Genomic DNA, 21,599 nt, shown 5'->3' on the forward strand with positions numbered 1-21,599 from the left:
ATCGAACTGACGAAGCAAGCCGAATGTCTTGAGCTGAGTATGAAAAATGAAGTTTACGAGGGTTTCACCTTTACCAAGAACAACAGTCAGCAAGAATAAAAAAAGAAAACCCATTTTACCTATTTCACCAACAACAATAAAAACCATCACAAGAGAAATACGAAAGATCACAGTTATGGTTCAGGGGGTTCAAACCACAACAAAAATGAGCAAAAAGGTCAGTCGATCCCTCAGCATGATAAGCAACCCCAGCAAACTTTTGAGCAAGGGCCGGGACCTCAAGAAAAACCAAAGCGCGAAGGGTGGAGCTATAATCGCAAGTTTACCCCCTGGATCAGTCACTCGAGACAGTACTTGAATATATGCTTACCAGTGATATGATCAAACTTTCAAGGGTAGCCGATCCACCAGTGGTCATGGGGAAGATGAAAGATAAATTTTGCAAGTTCCACCGAGTAGTGAGACATGATACTGAGAAATGCTTTGTTCTCAAAAATATCATTCAGGACTATATTGACAAAAACCTTTTAGTAAAAGGCACCGAAGATGAAAATATGACCATACTAAATCAACCATTCCTTCAACATTCTCCAGCAGTGATCTCTGACCAGCCATTCCAACCACATGATCATATCCAACCATGCCCTAACAGTGATATCGATATTCAGCACAAGGTATTAGTACTGCATCAGACTCAGTCCAATACCCAGAAAATGGATCTTATTTCAGCCTTCAGCAAATTGAATGTATCACCTGAGCCTGCCAGGGCATCCCCTGAAGTTGCCAGAAGGATTCCAGGGTTTCTTAAATGCTTTATCAAGTCTGCTCCAGAAAAGGGCAAGACACTAGAGGAAAAGTCTGATACAGTACAAAGACCGTTTAGAAGCCCGAAACAAGAGCAACAGAGATGCAAAGATGAGGGTTGAGTTTGGGATTTTCTATTTCCAAGGCGGGAGTGGAGATGACCTCCCTTTTGTCATTTAAAAAAAGGATGCAATTGATAAATCCAACTCCCATCTCTCATTTTCTTGCTCCCAAAGCGAGCTCATTTTCAATAAAACTTTTTTTGGCCTTCAAGTACATAACTTTGGAAATAAAAAAACCAAATAAAATTGCCATTTAAAAAATCGATAAAATTCAAGAGAGATGTTGGAACGCAAAAAAATTGAGAAAAAAAGACTAGAAAAAACTCTTTTAAGTCCAGTTTTATCAGTTCTCAGGTTTTGATAACCCTAACTTGATTTTCAAGGGATATATATATATATATGGTAATGATAGGGTGCTCCCAGAGTACCAACTCCCACCTAATAGAAGCTTTAGATTTTCAATTTTTTAAAACTTTTTTTTGTTGATCAGACCCTTTAGATATTATCTATAAGCATTATTTAGTAGAAAACAAGTTTTGGATCATGTGATTATAACATACATATATGTTTTTTAAGACCTTTAAAAATCAATGGATCACTATGCATCAAAAAATCCTATTTTTATGTCCAAAATGCATGACTAAGCATGATTCCTATCGAATAAACTATGCTGAGTGCATCCATAAGGTTTAATTGAGAAGATACAACCCACAACCATGATTTCTAGTATGTGGGAGTAGGTACTTCCAGAGCACCCGAGCATTACTTATATATATATATATATATATATATATATATATATATATATATATATATATATATATATATATATATAATACCAGTGAGAAATCGTGAAACTTTTCACCATATCATATAAAGATGAGTCACCTTTACATTAACTGTGGTTACATTAACCATAAATAAACTAAAGAAAATACATAACATATGAACGATACAAGAGGAAATGGTTTACCACATTTCCCAGTCATTTACAAAACTTACCAGCGCTTAGCTGGTTGTGCTAACAGGATCAATATACAACATATTGGCCTAAGTGACATTCGCTATTGATAAACAAGCATGTTGACTTTCAGGTGCAAAGTACGAGGGTATTTTTTGTTACATTGTCGCAGCTAAACAGGTGCAAAATGATGATGCATTACAAAATCCAAGCATGCCCACTTTTGTGGAGGGTGGTATACCATGCACAGATCCCGTAACACTGTTTCCTGAGATCAACTGCAGCAGAGACAGATCAAGGTTCGCCAATCGTGTTACATCTTAAGCACAATCTCCTCCCTAACGTTTAGCTTTTGCCATGAGAAGATGGACAGGCCGCAAAAAAACGCAGAGGACCAAAACCATATTAAAAATAAAGGGGATACAGAAAACCACTCCCCACTAGTGGAAACAAAAGAAACACTTTACATTCACGTGAAGTTAATCTTTCACCAGCTGGTGGGGCCTTTCGTGCTCCGCTTGTTTGATGATAAGTTACCAATGAAACAGAATGGTCATCACAAGATGGAAAACCAGTTAACAGGTTGCATGAAGGCCTGGCAATGGGCTCCTACAGATTCCAGCAAGGAATTGCAGTTGCTGCAGAAAGCTCATGTCTGGCTCACTCTGAAGACTTAGGCCTGTATTCTGCATTTCAAAGCAATCATTGAGAAATCTGCAAGGATCAGCAGAAGATGAATCACTGGTACTACAGCAGCTGCCTTTCAGTTAATTCAAGAGATCTTGTTGCTCAGAGAAACCTTTCGTGGATGAAAAAGTATAGCCATAATCACAGCAAATCCAAGTCCAACAGCTCCACTAAATGGATGAGATGGACGTGCACCTGTTATCCAAAATGGTGCAAATTGGTGATATTTCAAGAAACCACCAGATTTGGTTACGAAGGCAGCAGCAGTAAGTCCAGCTCGAGTTCCGATCGACAGAGAGAGACTACCATTTGCTCTTTCCTTGATACCGCATAATGCCAAAGAAAACAGCCAATTCCCCAGCATCAAAGGCAGGGACCTGCAATACAAACAGCAAATGGGGCCTATTTTTAGCATTTTTGCTCCATCATGCTTTACTTAGGATAATGCCAGATGAAGGAAAAACAATGTAAACCTATGGATGCAGGTGCAGATGCGGTGATGTGGCACTTTAAAAAAACTTAGGTGCTGAGGTGCGGGAAGGTATATATATAATTTTTAACAGTTATAAGTTAACACTACGTGTGTGTGTGTGTGTGTGCATTTATATATATATATATATATATATATATATATATATATATATACATAATATAATATAAATAAAACTGGACTTGGTTAGGGTTAACTGAATCTACTTTTGGACAGAAATGAACCTCAGTGTGGTTGACTTCACCTGACACAAAGGAAGCCGTGTCCAAGTGTCGCACCTGCATGGGTGCGGGTGCGACATGGGTGTGGTACCCTGTTAGAAGAGCCTGTGTTACATAGATGCAAACAGTCTAAACCTCTTTAATGATGACAACCAACAAGGTCTTGCCAAATAGATTGAGTCTGAAGAAATAATGAAACGGCAGTGAGAGTTTGACACAATGTGAAATTTACTGATTCCTCTCAGTCCTAAACATACTAGTGTCACTTGAACATAGTCCCAAGCACAGGACGAGTCCGTATCATATAACCTGAATTTTCTATAAGACTACAAGTCTACAACCATGCTGGGAAAAGATTTTTTTGTGATTGGCCTGAGAAGAAGAATTTGAAACACTATTGATCCAATTATTACACACTAAAGAGGTGTTTCACTATCAAGAGAGAAAAGTCTACTGGGTATACCATCAAGCATGGGCAACTTTGAAAAGTACATTTGTCCCAAAAGTTTCATTTTCTAAGGAAAGAAGGAGAACAGTGTTTTTTATCCCAAGAAACATGGGTCTATGAACATCAAGTGAGCAAGTTCCCCAAAAGGGAAAAAAGAACTTCAGATATGGAAAGAGAAAAAAAGGATCCTTTCCCCTGCAAAAAATTCTCCTTGCAAGCAAACACCCACTAAGTTGGTTTCTAAACATACTTTTGATTTAGTAAAAAATGTCCTAGTACACTTTTTCCTCCCATTAAGAAAAATGTGATGTATAATATTCATTTTTAGCCAGAAAAGATCCAACTCGCTTTGCGAGGGGAAACTAAAGCCAAGAATTTGAAGAACATATTGGAATAACAAGCAACCAATGGCATAACATAGCACAAGTTACAACCTATACAAGTGTAGGGGTTGTTTACAGGATGTAGAAATGAAGTCTGCTTAAAAGAGATCCATGAGTGTGTGTAAATCACATTGCAATGATACGATCCAGGACCCGTTTTTTATTAAACAAACATATATCACAAAAATGATAGTATGGTTTAGAGTGGATGTGCAGGGGCACCTCTCTCTCTCTCTCTCCACAAACACACATAGCATGTACATACACCCCAGTTGACCTAGTGCTGTCAACAGGTCGGGTCAGAGCTGGCCCTAATCTGTTCATATATTGAACAGCTGGATTTGGGTTGGGATCAGATGTTTGTTGGGTCAGAGGTACAACCTCCCATACCCAACCTCAATTTTTTTCCGTAATCTCAAACCTGTCCTATATTATAGTCCACAAGATAAACTTCTGGATCGGGTCAACTTACAGGTTGCTGCAACAGTTGGTTGTTTCGTTTCTCATGCATCTGGTTCAAGTTTCAATCTCTCCATGACTGTTTTAAGAAGTCTATCTAGGTCGGGTTAAGTACCTACTGTGGGTTGGATCAAGTATCCGACTGGTAATATCTTACACATCTCCAACTGGAACCCGTGTCCAGTTGGGTCTTGGGTGTAAAAAGATGATCCCAAACCTCGGATTTTAGCTATCTGGGTCTTTTTTCCTTGCCCAAATCTTGGTGCAGTTCCCAACCCAAATCCAGCCCAATGACAGCCCTAAATGCACCTTACAGATTTCTGCCCATGGTGAGCCAAGAACTGGCAGGATGATGCTTTTTCCATTAGGAGTTCCTGTTATAGATGACTAGGACAGTACTTGCCTCAATTTCCACCAATCATTCCCCCATTGACCAGCACTGGTTTGGAAGGAAATCGTTAGTGCCATCTATAATAGACAGTGCATCCAACATTCTGCAAAGTCAGTGCCAGAAAATGCTGGAAACCACAATATATCGCCTAAAAAGTACACCTAAATGGGTGGAAAATGCAGACCATGGGCACGCACACACACACACAATATATATATATATATATATATATATATATATATATATATATATATATATATGGGGAAAAATATATGGTGGTTCTGTACCATGATACCATACAGTAGTACGCACTCTTGCTTGCATAGATCTAGCCAGCAAATGGTAAATCTAACAAACAGATGTATTTAGCATGATTTATTACTAATTAAAAGGTTTCACATGTTTAATACACCATAAGATTTCGTTTTTGAAATAGTGAAAATCAACAGCTCACAATTCATGAAAATAAGGGTGGTTTAAAAATGGTATGAAACATCAAATTTGGGTCAACTTTAACACACAAAAATAATATATAGAATATGCTAAACATGATCCAACGGTTAGATTTTGCTTTTGGAGCTTAGATATTTGTAAATCAAATATGTACCACCATAAGCACCCTATGTGTGTGTGATACATTTTCCAACATACAAGGAGTCTGTTTGACCAGTCGTATCTGCCCTTCATTCTTATCTAAAGCTAGTAGTTAGGTAACACCGCAGGCTTTCAAGTTCATGACAAATGATGTGATATCTGATTATCCTATCATTAAGAAATTGCTAAAAAAGAATGCAACTAAATAAAAGGACATGATAGGATTAAACCTCAAGGAGCACCTTAAATTGACAAATAAGCCAAATAAATTATCATAATGTTTAGGATCCAAATAGAAGAAAGGAGATCATTACCTCTGAAATAAAGCAAAACCAAGGCCAGAAATAATCATTGCTCTATGATAGCCAAGATCAAGAGCTATTTCTTCAGGCAACCAGGACCTGAAAATCAGTTCTTCCACCACAGCAACAATCACTGATGTAACAATTCCACGTGCAGCAAGTATAAATAATCCTACAAATGTTTTGAGCTTCACAGCAATGTTTGTGGATGACAAAAAGAGATTTGGAGGCAAACTAAAACTTGCATAACCAAGTAATGAGTTTAAGATATGTATCCCTATGACAAGCAAGGCACCACCAGCAAAGCCCTTGAGCATATCATGAAGCTGCAAAAACAAAAATAGAGTTCAATTTAATGTCCAGCTATTTTTAGCATTTTCGGAAGTTGATTATTGAACAGATGCAACTAAACTCAAGGCTCAAGCCGCTCTCTAGCCATAGGTCAGATTGTACAAAGCATCAAGTCTAAGCCACAAGCCTATCAGAAAACTCTTTGTATGAATATCACCCTTTGAGTGACCATGCCAACTCGACACTAAGAATGGGAAAGAGGCTCATAGATATCAGATTCCTAGGGCAATAACAGTCGGGTTTGGAACAACACTCCATGCGTAAACCCAAAAAGTTCAGGCCTCAACCAATCACAGTAACTGAAGAACCAGGTTCATGTACTTGCGAGGCTCAAACTGGCAAAAAGAAGAAAGAAATACACAACACCAATAAGCATTCCACCACTGCTTTTTGTCACCATCATCATAGGAATTAACTATTCTGAAACATCTCGGTCTCACCCACAATGTCAACTATCAAACATCACTAGCTTTACCACAGTTTCACATGGACAAGAAAATAAGTTGGCCAAAGAAAGTGCAACTCAAACACTACAAACATAAATATGATAGACCCGAAAATGATTGTATCAGTAAGTTGAAAAATCGTTTGTTTTCCAAATCCACTTGATAAGGGAAAAAAGACATTTCTATGATTCTTACTGCACATTTTGGTAGTACCTCTTTTATGGAATGTAGCTCAAGCCCATACTCTGCAATTGGACTTTCATATCCTCGTATCCTCTTGCCCCAGATCATTACCAGGATCATGAGGGAAATGTACAGATCAATGATGCAACAATATTCAATAATTCCAGCTGAGCTATGTGCAGCCCACTTCTGCAGAAGTGTCGGTAGAAATGGTATGACAACCGGTGACCAAAGAACCAACACCATGCAAACAGACGCAACAAGCCTATGAAAATATAACCAAAAAAATAAGAAACTAGTGTAATGAAGTATTCACAAAGTCCAATAATGGACAAGCACTAAGGCACAATAGAAATACAAGTGAGAAGTCCACAAGGGACAATACAAAAGCCCAAAAAGGCTACACAAGCATGAAAAGAAATTAAATATTTATTAGAGAGAGCCTTGGAATGCCATACAAATACAAGGGGTGAAGTCCCCTATTTATACACAAAGTAGGCGAAGTGGGAAGCCATTGAGGGCTCCCACATGGAGTCGTTGGGACCCCCAATGCATATAAAAAAGAAGAAATAAAAAAGGAAAAAAAAAGAATCTACAATTAAAATAGTTGTTTCTAGAAACAATAATGTAAAAAGACTAAAATACCCCTATCAATCTCTCTCTCTCTCTCTATATATATATATATTAACACCCTCCCTCAAACTTTACGGAGAGATAACCGAAAGTTTGTTAAGAAGAAAAATAAAACGAAGAGCAGGAAGAGCTTTGGTGAAGAAGTCCACTAACTGGTACTCTGATGTAACATATGACAATATAATAGTTCATCTCAGATATTCGTCACGTATATAGTGACAGTCCATATCAATATGCTTAGTACGCTCGTGGAAGATGTGATTGCTTGTAATGTAAATTGTATTTTTGTTATCACAACACATCTTCGAAGGTGTGAAGATGACTATGCCCATATCACTGAGAAGACTTCAACGCCACACGAGCTCTATGGTCGTAGTGGTCATTGCACGATATTCGACTTCAGTTGAAGATAGCGATACTTTATGGTGCTTTTTGCATCTCCATGAGATCATTGAGTCACCTAAAAAATACACAGAAACCTATAGTTGAGACTCTATCATTGGGATTTCCTACCCAATGAGCATAAGCAAACAAATCAAGCGAAGAAGATGAGGAAAGAAAAACTCCATTAGTTATGGTATTCTTGATGTATCTGATGATTCTTAAGACAACACTCATGTGCACAACGGTAAGAGCATGTTGAAACTGATTGACTGAGTGAACTACATGAGCTATGTCTGGTCGAGTGATAGACAAATATGTAAGAGATCCAACAAGTTCACGGTAAGGAGTAGGATCTTCGAGTAGAGTCCCATCTTTCAGTCTCAATTTGACATTAATGACATTAAGGGTTTCTATCTTCTTATCATATGAAATACTAGACTTAGTACAAATGTCAACTGCAAGTTTCATTTGAAAAAGAATATACCCTCTGGGAGAGTACACAACTTCAATACCCAAAAAGTATCTTAAGAATCCAATATCAGACATATCAAAATTTTATTTAAAGATTTTCTTAATGTCATTGATTCCTTGCTTATCACTTCTAGTGATAATCATATCATCTACATAAAGTAGAAGAATAACCACCATAGAACCTGTAGTTTTCACAAAAAGAGCAGTGTTAGTATAATACGAATGAAAACCCAAATGAGTCATCACATTACTAAATTTATCATAACAAGATTTTGGGGCTTGTTTTAGACCATATAAGGCTTTCTTAAGTTTAAGAATTTTTCTGTTCCCAATACAAACTCCCGACGAAGGATCCATGTAAACTTCTTCACTTAAATCACCATTCAAAAAAGCAATTTTTACATCTAGTTGGTAAATGAGCCATTATTTGATAGATGCAACAACTATGAGGGTCCTAACACTAGTCATTCTGGCAACGGGGACAAATGTTTCTTCGTAGTCAATACCATATTCTTGAAAATATCCCTTAGCCACTAATCTAGCTTTGTAACGTTCTAAGGACCCATTACTCTTAGTCTTAACTTTAAAAACCCATCTACATCCTATAAATTTCTTTCCTACGGGTAACAAAGTTATCTCCCAAGTTTTAGCTTTTTCAAGAGCACTAAGTTCTAAATTCATAGCTTCAACCCATTGAGGAAGATTTTTTGCTTCATTATAATGGAATGGTTCATGAAATGAATGTAATGCAATTAGGCATGACCTATATTTTGGTGCTAATGTGTCAGAGGATACAAACCTATTTGGGGGATTGGAGATATGACTGGATCTCCTAAGAGAAGTTTCCTCTAGGTTTGAACCTTGGGAATATTTTTTCAAAGCCTTTATACGATTTCTTTGATCACGCCGATTATAAGTTTGTATAGGTCTACTAACAATGTCGTCACTTACATGTATTCCTTCCTCAATATTTTCATTATCATTTTCATAGACATTTAGGGGAATATCCTCTTCGTCATCCAAAGAATTATCATTAGAGATTAACTCTTCTTGCGATAAAAAATCAAATAAAAAGGTATATTCACTTTTATTGTTTTCTTTGTTCTTCTCAAAACTATTTTCATTTTCTAAAAAGGTTACATCTTTAGAAACATATAGTTTGTTATTTTTTGAATCAAAACATCTATATGTCTTTTGGTTTTCTTCATAACCTAAGAATACACATTCAATAGCTTTGGGAGACAATTTATTTCTTTTATGAAAAAGGACAAAGCACTTACAACCCAAAATTCTTAATCTATTGAAATCGGGTATTTTTTCAAATATTTTTTCATAAGGAGATATATTTTGCAAAAATGATGAGGTCATTCTATTTATCAAATAGGTTGATGTTAGAGCGACTTTGGCCCAAAAGCTTTTTAGAATTTCCTTAGAGATAAGTAGTGTCCTAGTAGTTTCTAAGATGTGTCTATGTTTCCTTTCGGCTAATCCATTTTGTTAGGGAGTTCTAGGATATGATCTTTGATGGCAAATTTCACTTGTTTCTAAATAATTTTGAAACTCATTAAATAAATACTCACCACCCGAATCGGATCTAAGGATAAAGATGTTACTTGAAAATTGATTTTTGACAATCATATAAAATTTTTTAAAGAATGAGAAGACATCGGATTTTAAACTAAGAAAGTATATCCATACATATCTAATAAAATCATCAATAAACATTACATAATATGAGTATCCGCCTTTTAATATGACCGAAGAAGGTCTCCAAACATCCGAATGAACTAATTCAAAAGACCTTTTAGAAACAAAGGTTCTATTTGGAAAATGAGTGAATTTCATTTTTCCGAAAATACAATCCTTACAAGCAAATTTTTTCTCATTACAAATTTTTTTTCCCAAAGGGAAAATGATACATCTTAGAGAAATTTGGATGTCCAAGTCTTTTATGCCAAGTTTCAATATCTTTATCTTGGACATAATTACAAAAAGAGTTGGTAGGAAGGTTCAAATAGTTCATGTAGTAGAGATCTCCCCTCCTATGACCTTGCCCAATCAGCTTCCCGGACCGGAGATCCTGCACGGAGCAATCCTTATATGAGACGGAGATTCTAAATCCATGATCGGATATTTGATAAACGAAAAGAAGATTTAGATTTAGTTGTGGAACAACTCTAACATTTGGCACAAAAATGGTTTTAGAAGAATTTAAAATTCCAACACTTTTAATTTGTAAAGATGCACCATCGGCAATTGAAACATAAGAGGTTTTTGAATTAGAGCATAATTCAGAAAAACCATTCTCAAGAGGTGTCATATGAAAAGAAGCCCCCGAATCAAGGATCCAAGAAGACATACCTGGAGGAGAGGAAGAGGCAATGGTGGCACCCGATGTAGATGAGGATTTGAGTAGAATTTGTAGTGCCTCCGATAGTTGAGCAAGAGAAAAAGAATCATTTCCTTTGGTTGGTTCTTCCTTCATTGGTGTAGTTTCTTCAACGGAAGCAACTTTGTTTTTAGGAGCTTCATTTAGCTTGGGACAATTTGGCCTTATATGTCCCGGTTCTTGTCAATGATGGTAAATAGCTTTCCTATAGTTTCCATTATAACCATTTTGCCTCCTAAAGGGTGGAGGCTTGTAAGTTTTAACATAATTGTCGGGCTTAGACACAACTAAGACTACATCTCCTCTTTTATCATGCCAAGACGAGTTTACTCCTGGCATATTTTGACAACGACATCCTCTAAGGAAAGAGCCTTAGATCTATGGAGAAAAAAAGATTTAACATGTTCATATTTGGGCCTAAGCCCTTGTAAAAATTGAAAAAAGTGTTCTTTTTCATTTGTTCGCTTCTAAGTTCAACATCTTCACTAGCCACTCATTTGGGTTCTAGGAGCGATAATTCATCCCACAAGGGACTAAGAGTGCTAAAATAGTCACGGACACTCATGTCCCCTTGCTTAATGGTGTGAATTTTTTCTTAAAGAAAAAATTGTCTTGCGAGGCCTTTTTTAGTATGCATACCTTTCATAAAAAACTATGTCTCGTTTGCTTTGCGGAATTTGGCAATGTTGGCGCAAGTCTTTAGCTCTACGTTGTTCATGAACCATGCAAGATTTTTTGCATGTTTACTTTCCTAATCCTCAATCTTGGATTTGTGATCTTCAATGGCTTTGATGCCCGCATTTCCCTCTAGAGCATTTTCTTGTCCTCATTCCATTTTGATAAGTTGGAGTTGTGGTTCCGAAATGGTGTCCATCACATATCCCCAAAGCTTTTTTCCCTTGAGGTTGTTCTTCATGGAGGATGCTCACATCATGTAATTGAAGATCTTTTGCTTGAAGGAGAAATCAATCTTGTGCTCACCCTCAATAGTGACTTAGAGAGAGGATGAGCAAAAAGGGTGGAAGAGAATCCTGAAATACAAACTATAAATAGTTTTTAACAAAAATCAAGAGCACAACCTTGATCTGATACCATGTAATGAAGTATGCGGAAATGTAACCCAAGAATGCACAAGCATTCACAAAGTCCAATCATGGACAAGCACTAAGGCACAAGAGAAATACAAGTGAGAAGTCCACAAGGGACAATACAAAAGCCTAAAAAGGCTAATATAAGCATGAAAAGAAATGAAATATTTATTAGAGAGAGCCTTGGAATGCCATACAAATACAAGAGGTGAAATCCCCTATTTATACACAAAGTGGGAGCAGTGGGAAGCCATTGGGGGCTCCCACATGGAGTCGTTGGGAGCCCCCAATGACTCTATGTTGGGACCCCCAATGCATATAAAAAAGAGAAATAAAAAATAAAAATACAAAAAGAATCTACAATTAAAATAATTGTTTCTAGAAACAACAATGTAAAAAGACTAAAATACCCCTACCGGGTATATATATATATTAATATATAGATATGTTGGTACATATATTTTAACAACTAACTCCCGCCATTCCTTAGGATTTAGAAGCTGGAACAATGAATAATATTTAGATTTGCAACACAAGGAGATAAGTAGGCCTTTTAAGGTTTTAATTCAAGAAAAAAACGTGAACAAATAAAGAAGCAACATTTATAAAATACATTGCACATGCATCTATATATATAAGGGTTGTGTTGGGATGCTAGTGTACAACCCGTCTCTTTTTATAAAAAAAAAAAATTGCATCCAGACCTAGCAACCCCCCTCCTGTGTTTTCTATTTAAACACAGGAGGGGTCTCCCTCCTACGAAAAAGGGAAAACAGGCCCCCGTTGTTTCTCTCTCCCTGATTCCCCACTCTCCTCCTCGTTCTCTCCCCCTCTGCGTAACCTCCGATCACCGTCAAAGTCGGAGCCCTCCTTGCACCGGCAACCTCCCGCTCTCGTCTTCCTCCCTCAGCTCGCCGATAGGACCCTCGCCGAAAGGTACACACCCCTGCGCTTTCTCTTCTCTCTGTTTCTCTTTGTCCTCTCGTTAGCAGGAGGAAGGGGCGTCGCCCCTCCCTGCTCTCTCTCTCTCTCACCCTCTGTCTCGTTTAGCAGGGGAGGGGCACAACGCCCCTGCTCTCTCTCTCTCCCTATCTCGTTTAGCAGGGGAGGGCATAGCCCCCCCCGCCCCCCCGCTCACTCTCTCTCTCTCTCCCTACTCTCCCCTTTTATCCGGCAGGCGAGCAGGGGCGACACCCTGCCCCTCCCCCTCTTCTTTTTTGACTGGCGAGCGGGGGCGCGACCCCTGCCCTCCCTTTCGTTGTCTAACCAACGGGCAGGGGTGCAACCCTTGCCTCCTCCCTCTTTCGTTACACAAACATAGGGAGCTCTTGCCCCCTCCCTCTCTGATTTCACAGGCAGAAGGGACAACTCTCCTGCCCTTCCTCTTTTATTCATGCAGGCAGGAGGGGCGACCCTCCTGCCTTTCCTCTTTGGATTCCAGCAGGTAGGGGCGATGCCCCTGCTTCCACCTCTCTCCTCTCGCGGCCAGTCCAGCCCGGCTAATCCCGGGCCCTTGCAACACGAACATGATACCAAACACATGCTTTTAAAATGATTTCCTTTGTGCTATTTACGTAGTATGACGAACCCTTTAGCGCACCCAATCGGCGCAATGGATTGTACGTGCGCCCAGAGGCACGAGCTACTTATTACCTATGCCCGAAAGAGTGAGCAAAGCCGACATTTTCCAAGGTAGGGAAAAGTTGCACAAAGGACAATGAACGAACAGATCTTACAACTTGTGATTTAAATATATATATATATATATATATATATACATTTAATTTAAGGACGCAGTTTTGCGATCCTTGTCTTCTTTCCTTCAAGTCATTTACTTTGCCGCCACGCTATCACATGCATAGGCTACTGCTTATGCATTTATTTAGCCGAGGTATGGTTTTGTACCTCGTGCACTGCTTACATAATTTATTTAACTTGATGTGTGGTTTCACACATCAAGTACTGTTTTATGTCATTTACTTTGCCATCGCGCTATCACGTGCACAGGCTACTGCTTACGCATTTATTTAGCCGAAGTATGGTTTTGTACCTCGTGCACTGCTTACATAATTTATTTAAGTTTATGTGTGGTTTCACACATCAAGTACTGTTTTATGTCATTTACTTTGCCATCGCGCTATCACGTGCACAGGCTACTGCTTACGCATTTATTTAGCCGAAGTATGGTTTCGTGCCTCGTACACTGCTTACGCATTTATTTAGCCGAGGTATGGTTTCGTACCTCATACACTGCTTATGCATTTATTTAGCCGATGTACGGTTTCGTACCTCGTGCACTGCTTACGCATTTATTTAGCCAAAGTATGGTTTCGTACCTCGTGCACAGATTATGCATTTATTTAGCCGAGGTATAGTTTCGTACCCCATGCATTGCTTATGCATTTATTTAGCCGAGGTACGATTTTGTACCTCGTGCACTGCTTACACATTTATTTAGCTCGATGTACGGTTTCACACATCGAGTCTTGCTTTATAGATTGTCATCAAGCTATAATGTGCACAGGCCTGCATTATGTAATATATATATATATATATATATATATATATATATATATATATATATATATATATATATTATTCGTACATATATGCAACCTCGTAAGATACACAATTGCCTACTCTTTTCTACCTTGTAGCATGCTTACACTTACAAAAGACATGGATTTGCGCATGGGCGCTAAAATTTTAAAGAAAAAAGTTTTCTTTCAAGAATCAAACATTCAAATATGCGCGGTTTTGACAAGCAAATTCGAACACTTGAGGGTTGCCTAATTGCAACTAGTTTTTTCCCAAACCGGCACGATAGGAGGAAATGTTTTAACTTCGGTTTAATATCCGATATGACATGGATATCCCTGATTGGAAGCATGGGAATGTGTTTGGTTGGGGTTTCTTCTAAGAAACCCATACCCATTTTATCGTAAGCGGTATCGCAAGACATGCACAACATGTTGATACTACGATATCTGGATGAGAGATTCATGAAAATCTTGTATTATGCAAATTGCACAACGATATAAGTGGCTTGAAAGACCAGATCATGTCAAATTAGACTGAAATGTTTACATCATTTCTTTCACAATAATTTAAGTTGGGGTTTCTTTTGAGAAACTGATACCCCTCTCATCGTAATAGTACTATTAGACATGCACGACATGTTAGTACTACGATGATTGGATGAGAGGTTTATGAAAATCTCGAAGCGTGCAAAATGCACATTGTTGAAATTACATAAATGGTGATGATCGCCTTCACAGGCAAGATGCTCGAGCTGGTTTGAAAGACCAGAGCATGTAGAATGGGTCGTCAGTTAAAATAAAACCTGACGTACCCATTCGCCTCTTTGGTTTCGTCAAGGGAAAGGATGGGATAGTACACAAACTCTGATGAACAGGTTGTTAACAACTACCCCTTATGCAAATGACTCGGTGTCCCCAATCATCAGAGTTAGGGGACGGGACTACAAAAAATTATCCTACATGGTAGATCCCATGGACTTCTGCAGAAGTTGGATGCATCCTTTGCCACGAATGCCTTTGGAAAATTCTCTTTCGGTCACCAACCGTCCCTTTAGGTAGGAACAGACTTAGCTAGTTGTTCGGGGTATTAAAAATATATAGAATAACACCCCCCCCCGACAGTTTCAATTGTTTCTACGTTTCTCCTATGCGTACCCTCAGGACAGCTAATATCGAAACAAAATTATCTTGTTCACTTTACTTATGTTGAATTGTATATCATGTATGAAATAAATGTTAAAATGTATCATTCAACATTTGTAATAGTATATATATTTTATATATATAAAGTATAATACATATTCATATATGGTATATATGCATATGTATTATCCTAATCATATATATAAAATATATATTTCTCTATTTATAGGCATAGGGGTAGTTTAGACATTTCCAGTTTTACGCATATTCCATTTGGAATATGTTTGTAATTTTATCTTTTATTTTATTTTTTATTTTTTCCTTTTTCGTGGTTTGCGCAACCTAGGGTGGCTCCCCAAAGAGTCGTTGGGGAGCCCCCAACGGTCACAAATGTGACCGTTGGGGGCTCCCAACGACTCCTTTGGGAGCCCCCTAAGTGGCTCCTTTCTTGTGTTATAAATAGGGGTCTCCCCCTTTGTTTTTCCATATTCTTGAGGGAGCTTATGCTCCATTGTAATGGGGTTTTTACCCCTTCTCCATTATTCTTCAATGATATGCAACTTATGACTTTATGTCATATTTTCCCCTTTTTATGGGTTTTATGTGTTAGCACATTATATGCTTATGTTGTTTCCCTTTAATGGGTATATTTGCACTCCACGTGCATAAGTATGGGTTCATTATTGAACCCAACGTATTCCAAGTCACTTTCTAACATGGTATCAGAGCAAGGTTGAGATCGAGTTGCTCTTTGGTGCATCGGGAAGCATGGTATTCAAGAATTTGTTAAAGAAAAATGGTGAAGTATTCATTTCTCTCTATTGTCTTTCTTATAGTTATTCGGTATGCATTCTATTTCTTTGAGTATTGTATGAAGAATGGAATATGTTCTTTTCTTTATGTGTGATTTTTGTCATTATGTCTTTTTTGAGTTTCTTGCTACTCCATTGAATCGTTTTCGTATGTTTTTCTTTGAAAAACTTTAAATGATAACTTGTTTGGCGAAAAATTAGATATATGATTGCTCAAAACTTGCTTTAATGGGTCGGTAAAAATTTATGACCGTTGGAACTTTGAATTTACATTTTAAACCTAACCTTGTTTATGAAAATACCTTTATATGAATGTTTAGTCTTTAAAGAAAGGTATGTTAAGATTAAAATGCTTGTGAAATATAGTTTTTTGAAAAATGTTTGGCATATATGAAAAATTCCATATTATGTGTCCGTTTTATATGAGCAACATTTAATTAAGAAAGTTTTTTTTTTTTAATACCGGTTGAATTAAGTTTTAAAATGGTCTTATGGAATATGGTGATTTTCTTTCCATCTTTACACTCTTAAGGATGTTTTCAACATTTAGAGAGTTCTCTCTCTTTTCAATAAGAGACATTTATATTTTTATGTTGTGATTGTCTCTTGTGGGTTTTGGTGTTTGCCCTTTTGTTTGTTCATTAGTGAATGTTGTAAGTGCTTAATGCACTCTTTTGCTTTTCCGCATATTTCATTACAAAAGTTATGGTCTTCACTAATGTTTATTGTGTACTTATTTCATTAGGAGTAGGTAATAATCTATTAAGTCATGTTTTTCGATAAAACTTAAGAGTGTTAAATTTTTCCTCAATAAATGTTTACTTTTTATTTAAGCCATAGTACAATCTTATTTATCATAAGGTTTTGTTAATGAATCTATTTTGTTGGGATTTCTTCCACTTTAATGGAGTTTTCTCCTTCTTTGGGAGTTGTATATGTTTGTTTGTTCAAACTCTCCTTAAGGAGCCTTTCGGTCCTTATAATCTTCTTGTGAGTATATACTCTTTTATGAAGATTTCATGATTGTTTATCATTTTTAAGTTGAAATAGTAGATTTCATAAGTTTTTCGAAATTCACCATCTTTATGAATGCCTATATTGGCCTAAGTTTGTTATTTTTGAACTTCACCAACTTCACTGTTTAATTGCACCTTATGTCTTTCATAGTTAAGGCTTATTTGTTCCAAATCGGTTCATACACATGATGTTGCTTAATATTTCATGTTATGTTGCATAGTAAGCCTTTTTTGGTGTACAAGACTTCTTTTGAAGATTAAGCATAATTCGTGGTTATGCAAAATTGTTTTGATGGATTATATTGGACCTTTGATTCAATTTGTTAATCGGTCCTCTTTGTAAAAATTTTTTATTTGGAAAATGATTTCTTATGTGTTTATTGCCCTTTTGTGGCATTTATGTTTGTCCATCACATGTTATTTAATGCATCATTGTTTTGGCCTTATTATTGTTTTATTAGAGATGTTTGTTGAGGTGAGTTATGGGCACCTCGTGTTATATCATTTTAGATTGTCCAAATTGCCATATTATAGATGGTGGTTGAGGTGAGTTATGGGCACCTTGGGACTCTAGAATGATTTGGTATATGATCTCTAATTATGAGTGTGACACTCGTTGTTATGTCTTTTTAGATTGTCCACTTACCATATTATAGATGGCGGTTGAGGTGAGTTATGGGCACCTTGGGACTCTAGAATGATTTGATATATGAGTGTGTCACTAGTTTGTTCTTGTGCCATTGATATTATGGATGCTTCTAAGTAAATGTGATGGACATATGGTATTTGAAAACCTTAAATGTTTTAAGGTACATTTAAAATCAAGATGTTTTGGGATTATAGCCCAACCTTTTATTTGTTTATGAATCTTATGAGTGCATTTGCACATTTGTGATTCCGTATGTTGTGCACATGTGTTCTTGTGATTTTGCACAAGTATTCTAAGTGTTCTTGGTGTGTGTATGTTCACACATTTGTTCTCAAGAATTTTATTTTATCGATTATAGTATCTTGTTGAAGATATTTTTTACATGCATGTTATTGTTATGAGAATTCATTTTAAAAAGAGTATTGTTTTATTCGAGGTTTATTTTCATTACAAGTTTATTGCCTCAAAAGTCTTTTCCTTTTATGCCCATTATCTAAGTGTCATCATATGTAGACAAGAATTTTATTACACCTTCGTGTGTTTTTAGCCCTTTGTTGGCTTTTTGCTCTCTTGGTCTAGTAGCTGAACACACTTGTCTTGAGTGTTTTTATATGTAGACAAGGCACGTTGATTCACACCATGGTGTGTGATTTTTAGCCTATGTTGGCGTTTGTGTCCTTGTTCTAGTCGCTTAGATGTATGCCCATGGTTGGCTTATTTCACTCATTTCAAGTGCCATCATATGTAGACAAGAGATGTATTATGTGTTAGCCCATGGTTGGCTTATTACTCTTGTTCTAGTAGCTGAACATACTTGGTTTTAAGGGTATTTTTACGTAGACAAGAGATACTTTTTAGTCCATGTTGGCATGTATGCTCTTGTTCTTGTCGTAGATGCACTTATGTCAAGTATTATTATATGTAGACAAGAGGTTCTTTTACACACCTTTGTGTGTGTCTTTGGCCTTTAATGGCTTTATATTCTTGATCTAGTAGCTTATACACTTGATTTATGGGATTTTGGAGAACTAATGAGGAAGTTGTTTGTAATGGATGAACTATTATTGAAATTTGCAAAATTTCATTCATGACTTGTGTTTTTCAAGTGAATCATCTTTTTGATATGCATATCAAGTTGATTTCTTAGCATTTAATCTATATATTAAGTGCTTATGGTTTTTGCCACCCTTATATGTAAAATATGTTTTTTTTTTGTCAATTAAGTGTGACTTTCATAAATGATTTTAAAAACCTTGTGAACTCTTGGGTTTATTTTACCTAAAGTATGCTTGGAGACTTTGTTTCTCTTGTTTGGCACTTCATTACATGTTTGAAGCATGATCATTAATGAGTTCTTTGAGTATTAATTCATTTAATGATAAGTATATGCATATGCTCTTTATGGTCTTTCTTGGGTTCTCATTCAATAAAGCATATGTATTTTATGCCTCTTCGTAGGCTTCTTGTGGTATCCCTTCATGGATCATTTTGTTATTCCTCATTATGGGGTTATATTTGTCCAATGTTGGACCTTATGAATGCATTATGCATTCTTGCAATTTATTTTTGCATAATGTGCTTCCGTTCATTTTTGTTTTAACATAATGTATGATTTAAAAACTTTGGTTTTCTAAATTTTTCGTTTCATGCTAAAGTAACTATCATATTATACATAAATTTTGCACCTTGTTAGGAATGTTCCTTTTTGAGTAAAGTGCAAAGGTATTTTTTACTTGTTCTTTGTTGTTTTCTTTTCTCAGGATCTTGAAGATAAGAGAAAAGGAAGTCCCTTGGATAGAAGGTGCTCATCGATAAAGACATTGGAGGAAGATATTTACAATGGCATTCGTTCTGAAGGCTCTTGAAGCTTTGAGATTCTTCTTCTTGCCGTCTTCAACCTTTTCGTTCCCCCACGCAAAGCTTGAGGGGGGGTGTTAAAATGTATCATTCAACATTTGTAATAGTATATATATTATATATATATAAAGTATAATACATATTCATATATGGTATATATGCATATGTATTATCCTAATTATATATATAAAATATATATTTCTCTATTTATAGGCATAGGGGTAGTTTAGACATTTCCAGTTTTACGCATATTCCATTTGGAATATGTTTGTAATTTTATCTTTTATTTTATTTTTTATTTTTTCCTTTTTCGTGGTTTGCGCAACCTAGGGTGGCTCCCCAAAGAGTCGTTGGGGAGCCCCCAATGGTCACAAATGTGACCGTTGGGGGCTCCCAACGACTCCTTTGGGAGCCCCCTAAGTGGCTCCTTTCTTGTGTTATAAATAGGGGTCTCCCCCTTTGTTTTTCCATATTCTTGAGGGAGCTTATGCTCCATTGTAATGGGGTTTTTACCCCTTCTCCATTATTCTTCAATGATATGCAACTTATGACTTTATGTCATATTTTTCCCTTTTTATGGGTTTTATGTGTTAGCACATTATGTGCTTATGTTGTTTCCCTTTAATGGGTATATTTGCACTCCACGTGCATAAGTATGGGTTCATTATTGAACCCAACGTATTCCAAGTCACTTTCTAACAATAAATGCATATGTTAGATTTGTTCTAAATTGTTATACTTGTGCACCTAGCAGCTTTTCATGAAACTGACCCATCTTATGGGTACAGGTGATGATTAGGTCTGAGTGACAGGCGATAGCAAGATGATAAGATGGCATCAAGATCAAACTGTTTCTTCTGGCATTCCGCATCCTTGATACATCTTTTTGGTTTTAAATTTTGTATAAGGGTTTTCTCAAGACATCCCATTTTTGTATAAACTTGAAATTATCTTTTAATGCATATGGCTTTAAATATTGTTACGAAGATGCAAATCCATTGTAAAATGAAAGTTTCACAGGAATGCACCCAAGGTTTGTCGACTTGTCATTTCAAAAATCATTTTCGTTGATTCGATAAAACAAAAACTCTGAAAAACAAAGGATTTTTAGTCTCTTTCAAGTTCTTCTAAAAGTTTACAAGTTCAAAATTTTGGGGCGTTACAGCCAGTGTCAGCTCGTGTCCGGCCCTCTAGGAGACAAGTTGGCATGGGTTCCAATAAAACCAGCTCTCACAGACCGGGCTGCCCATTGTCCATCCTTAAATAGGAATATGAGGAAACACTAGAATGTAAAAGTACCTTAAAACAAAATGAGCTAAGATTGGCAAGACTGATGACATACATGCACGTGTGTGTATTTTATGTACACATTAATTTCAAATGCAACATTTGATTAAAGTTTTGTGGATAAGTAGGCACCCATCCTAGAGTGGCATCAACAATTTGTAAAAGTTCACTTGAACTGTAGTCTGTGCTGCAAATACTTCTAACATTAGGAATGATCAGACAAATAATAACTGTTTAAGAACTCATACCTTGCAACGACATTAACAACTGCACTCACATCCACAATCTTCTTCACACAATAAATATTTGGAAAATGTTAAAGCCAGGAATAATATTTGGTCAAGAATTGGAGTTCTCCCAATCAAGCAGCAGCAATCACAGAATAACATCAGTTGCAACTTATACTGTAATATCTGTAATTTTTCCCATAATTTTCCATAAAAACAAATGCAATTTTATGTCTTATATTAGTTTGAATTTTAATTGGGATTTTATGGTTAATTGGAGTTAAATCCCATTTGGGGATGAATTTCGAATTAAATTAAATT

General features: G+C 36.6%; 1 protein-coding gene across 4 annotated transcripts in view; it reads right to left on the reverse strand.

Annotated features, from left to right (window-relative positions):
• Positions 1-1,705: 1,705 nt before the first annotated feature.
• Positions 1,706-21,599, reverse strand: part of LOC149831840 (uncharacterized) — an 86,637-nt gene continuing 66,743 nt past the window's right edge. For 3 of the 4 annotated variants that reach the window (XM_090014175.1, XM_090014174.1, XM_090014176.1), the window contains exons 6-8: positions 6,813-7,047; positions 5,815-6,128; positions 1,706-2,891 (exon numbers count right to left, since the gene is read on the reverse strand). In XM_090014175.1, coding sequence (XP_089870301.1) covers positions 2,600-2,891; positions 5,815-6,128; positions 6,813-7,047 — 841 coding nt within the window. In that variant the 3' untranslated portion in view covers positions 1,706-2,599. Of the gene's footprint in view, positions 2,892-5,814; positions 6,129-6,812; positions 7,048-21,599 lie in introns of those variants that run through there. The other variant, XM_090014177.1, reaches the window with a different exon arrangement.

The sequence above is a fragment of the Nuphar pumila genome, chromosome 7, assembly GCF_984573655.1.
Source record: "Nuphar pumila chromosome 7, dmNupPumi1.hap1.1, whole genome shotgun sequence".
NCBI lineage: Eukaryota > Viridiplantae > Streptophyta > Magnoliopsida > Nymphaeales > Nymphaeaceae > Nuphar > Nuphar pumila.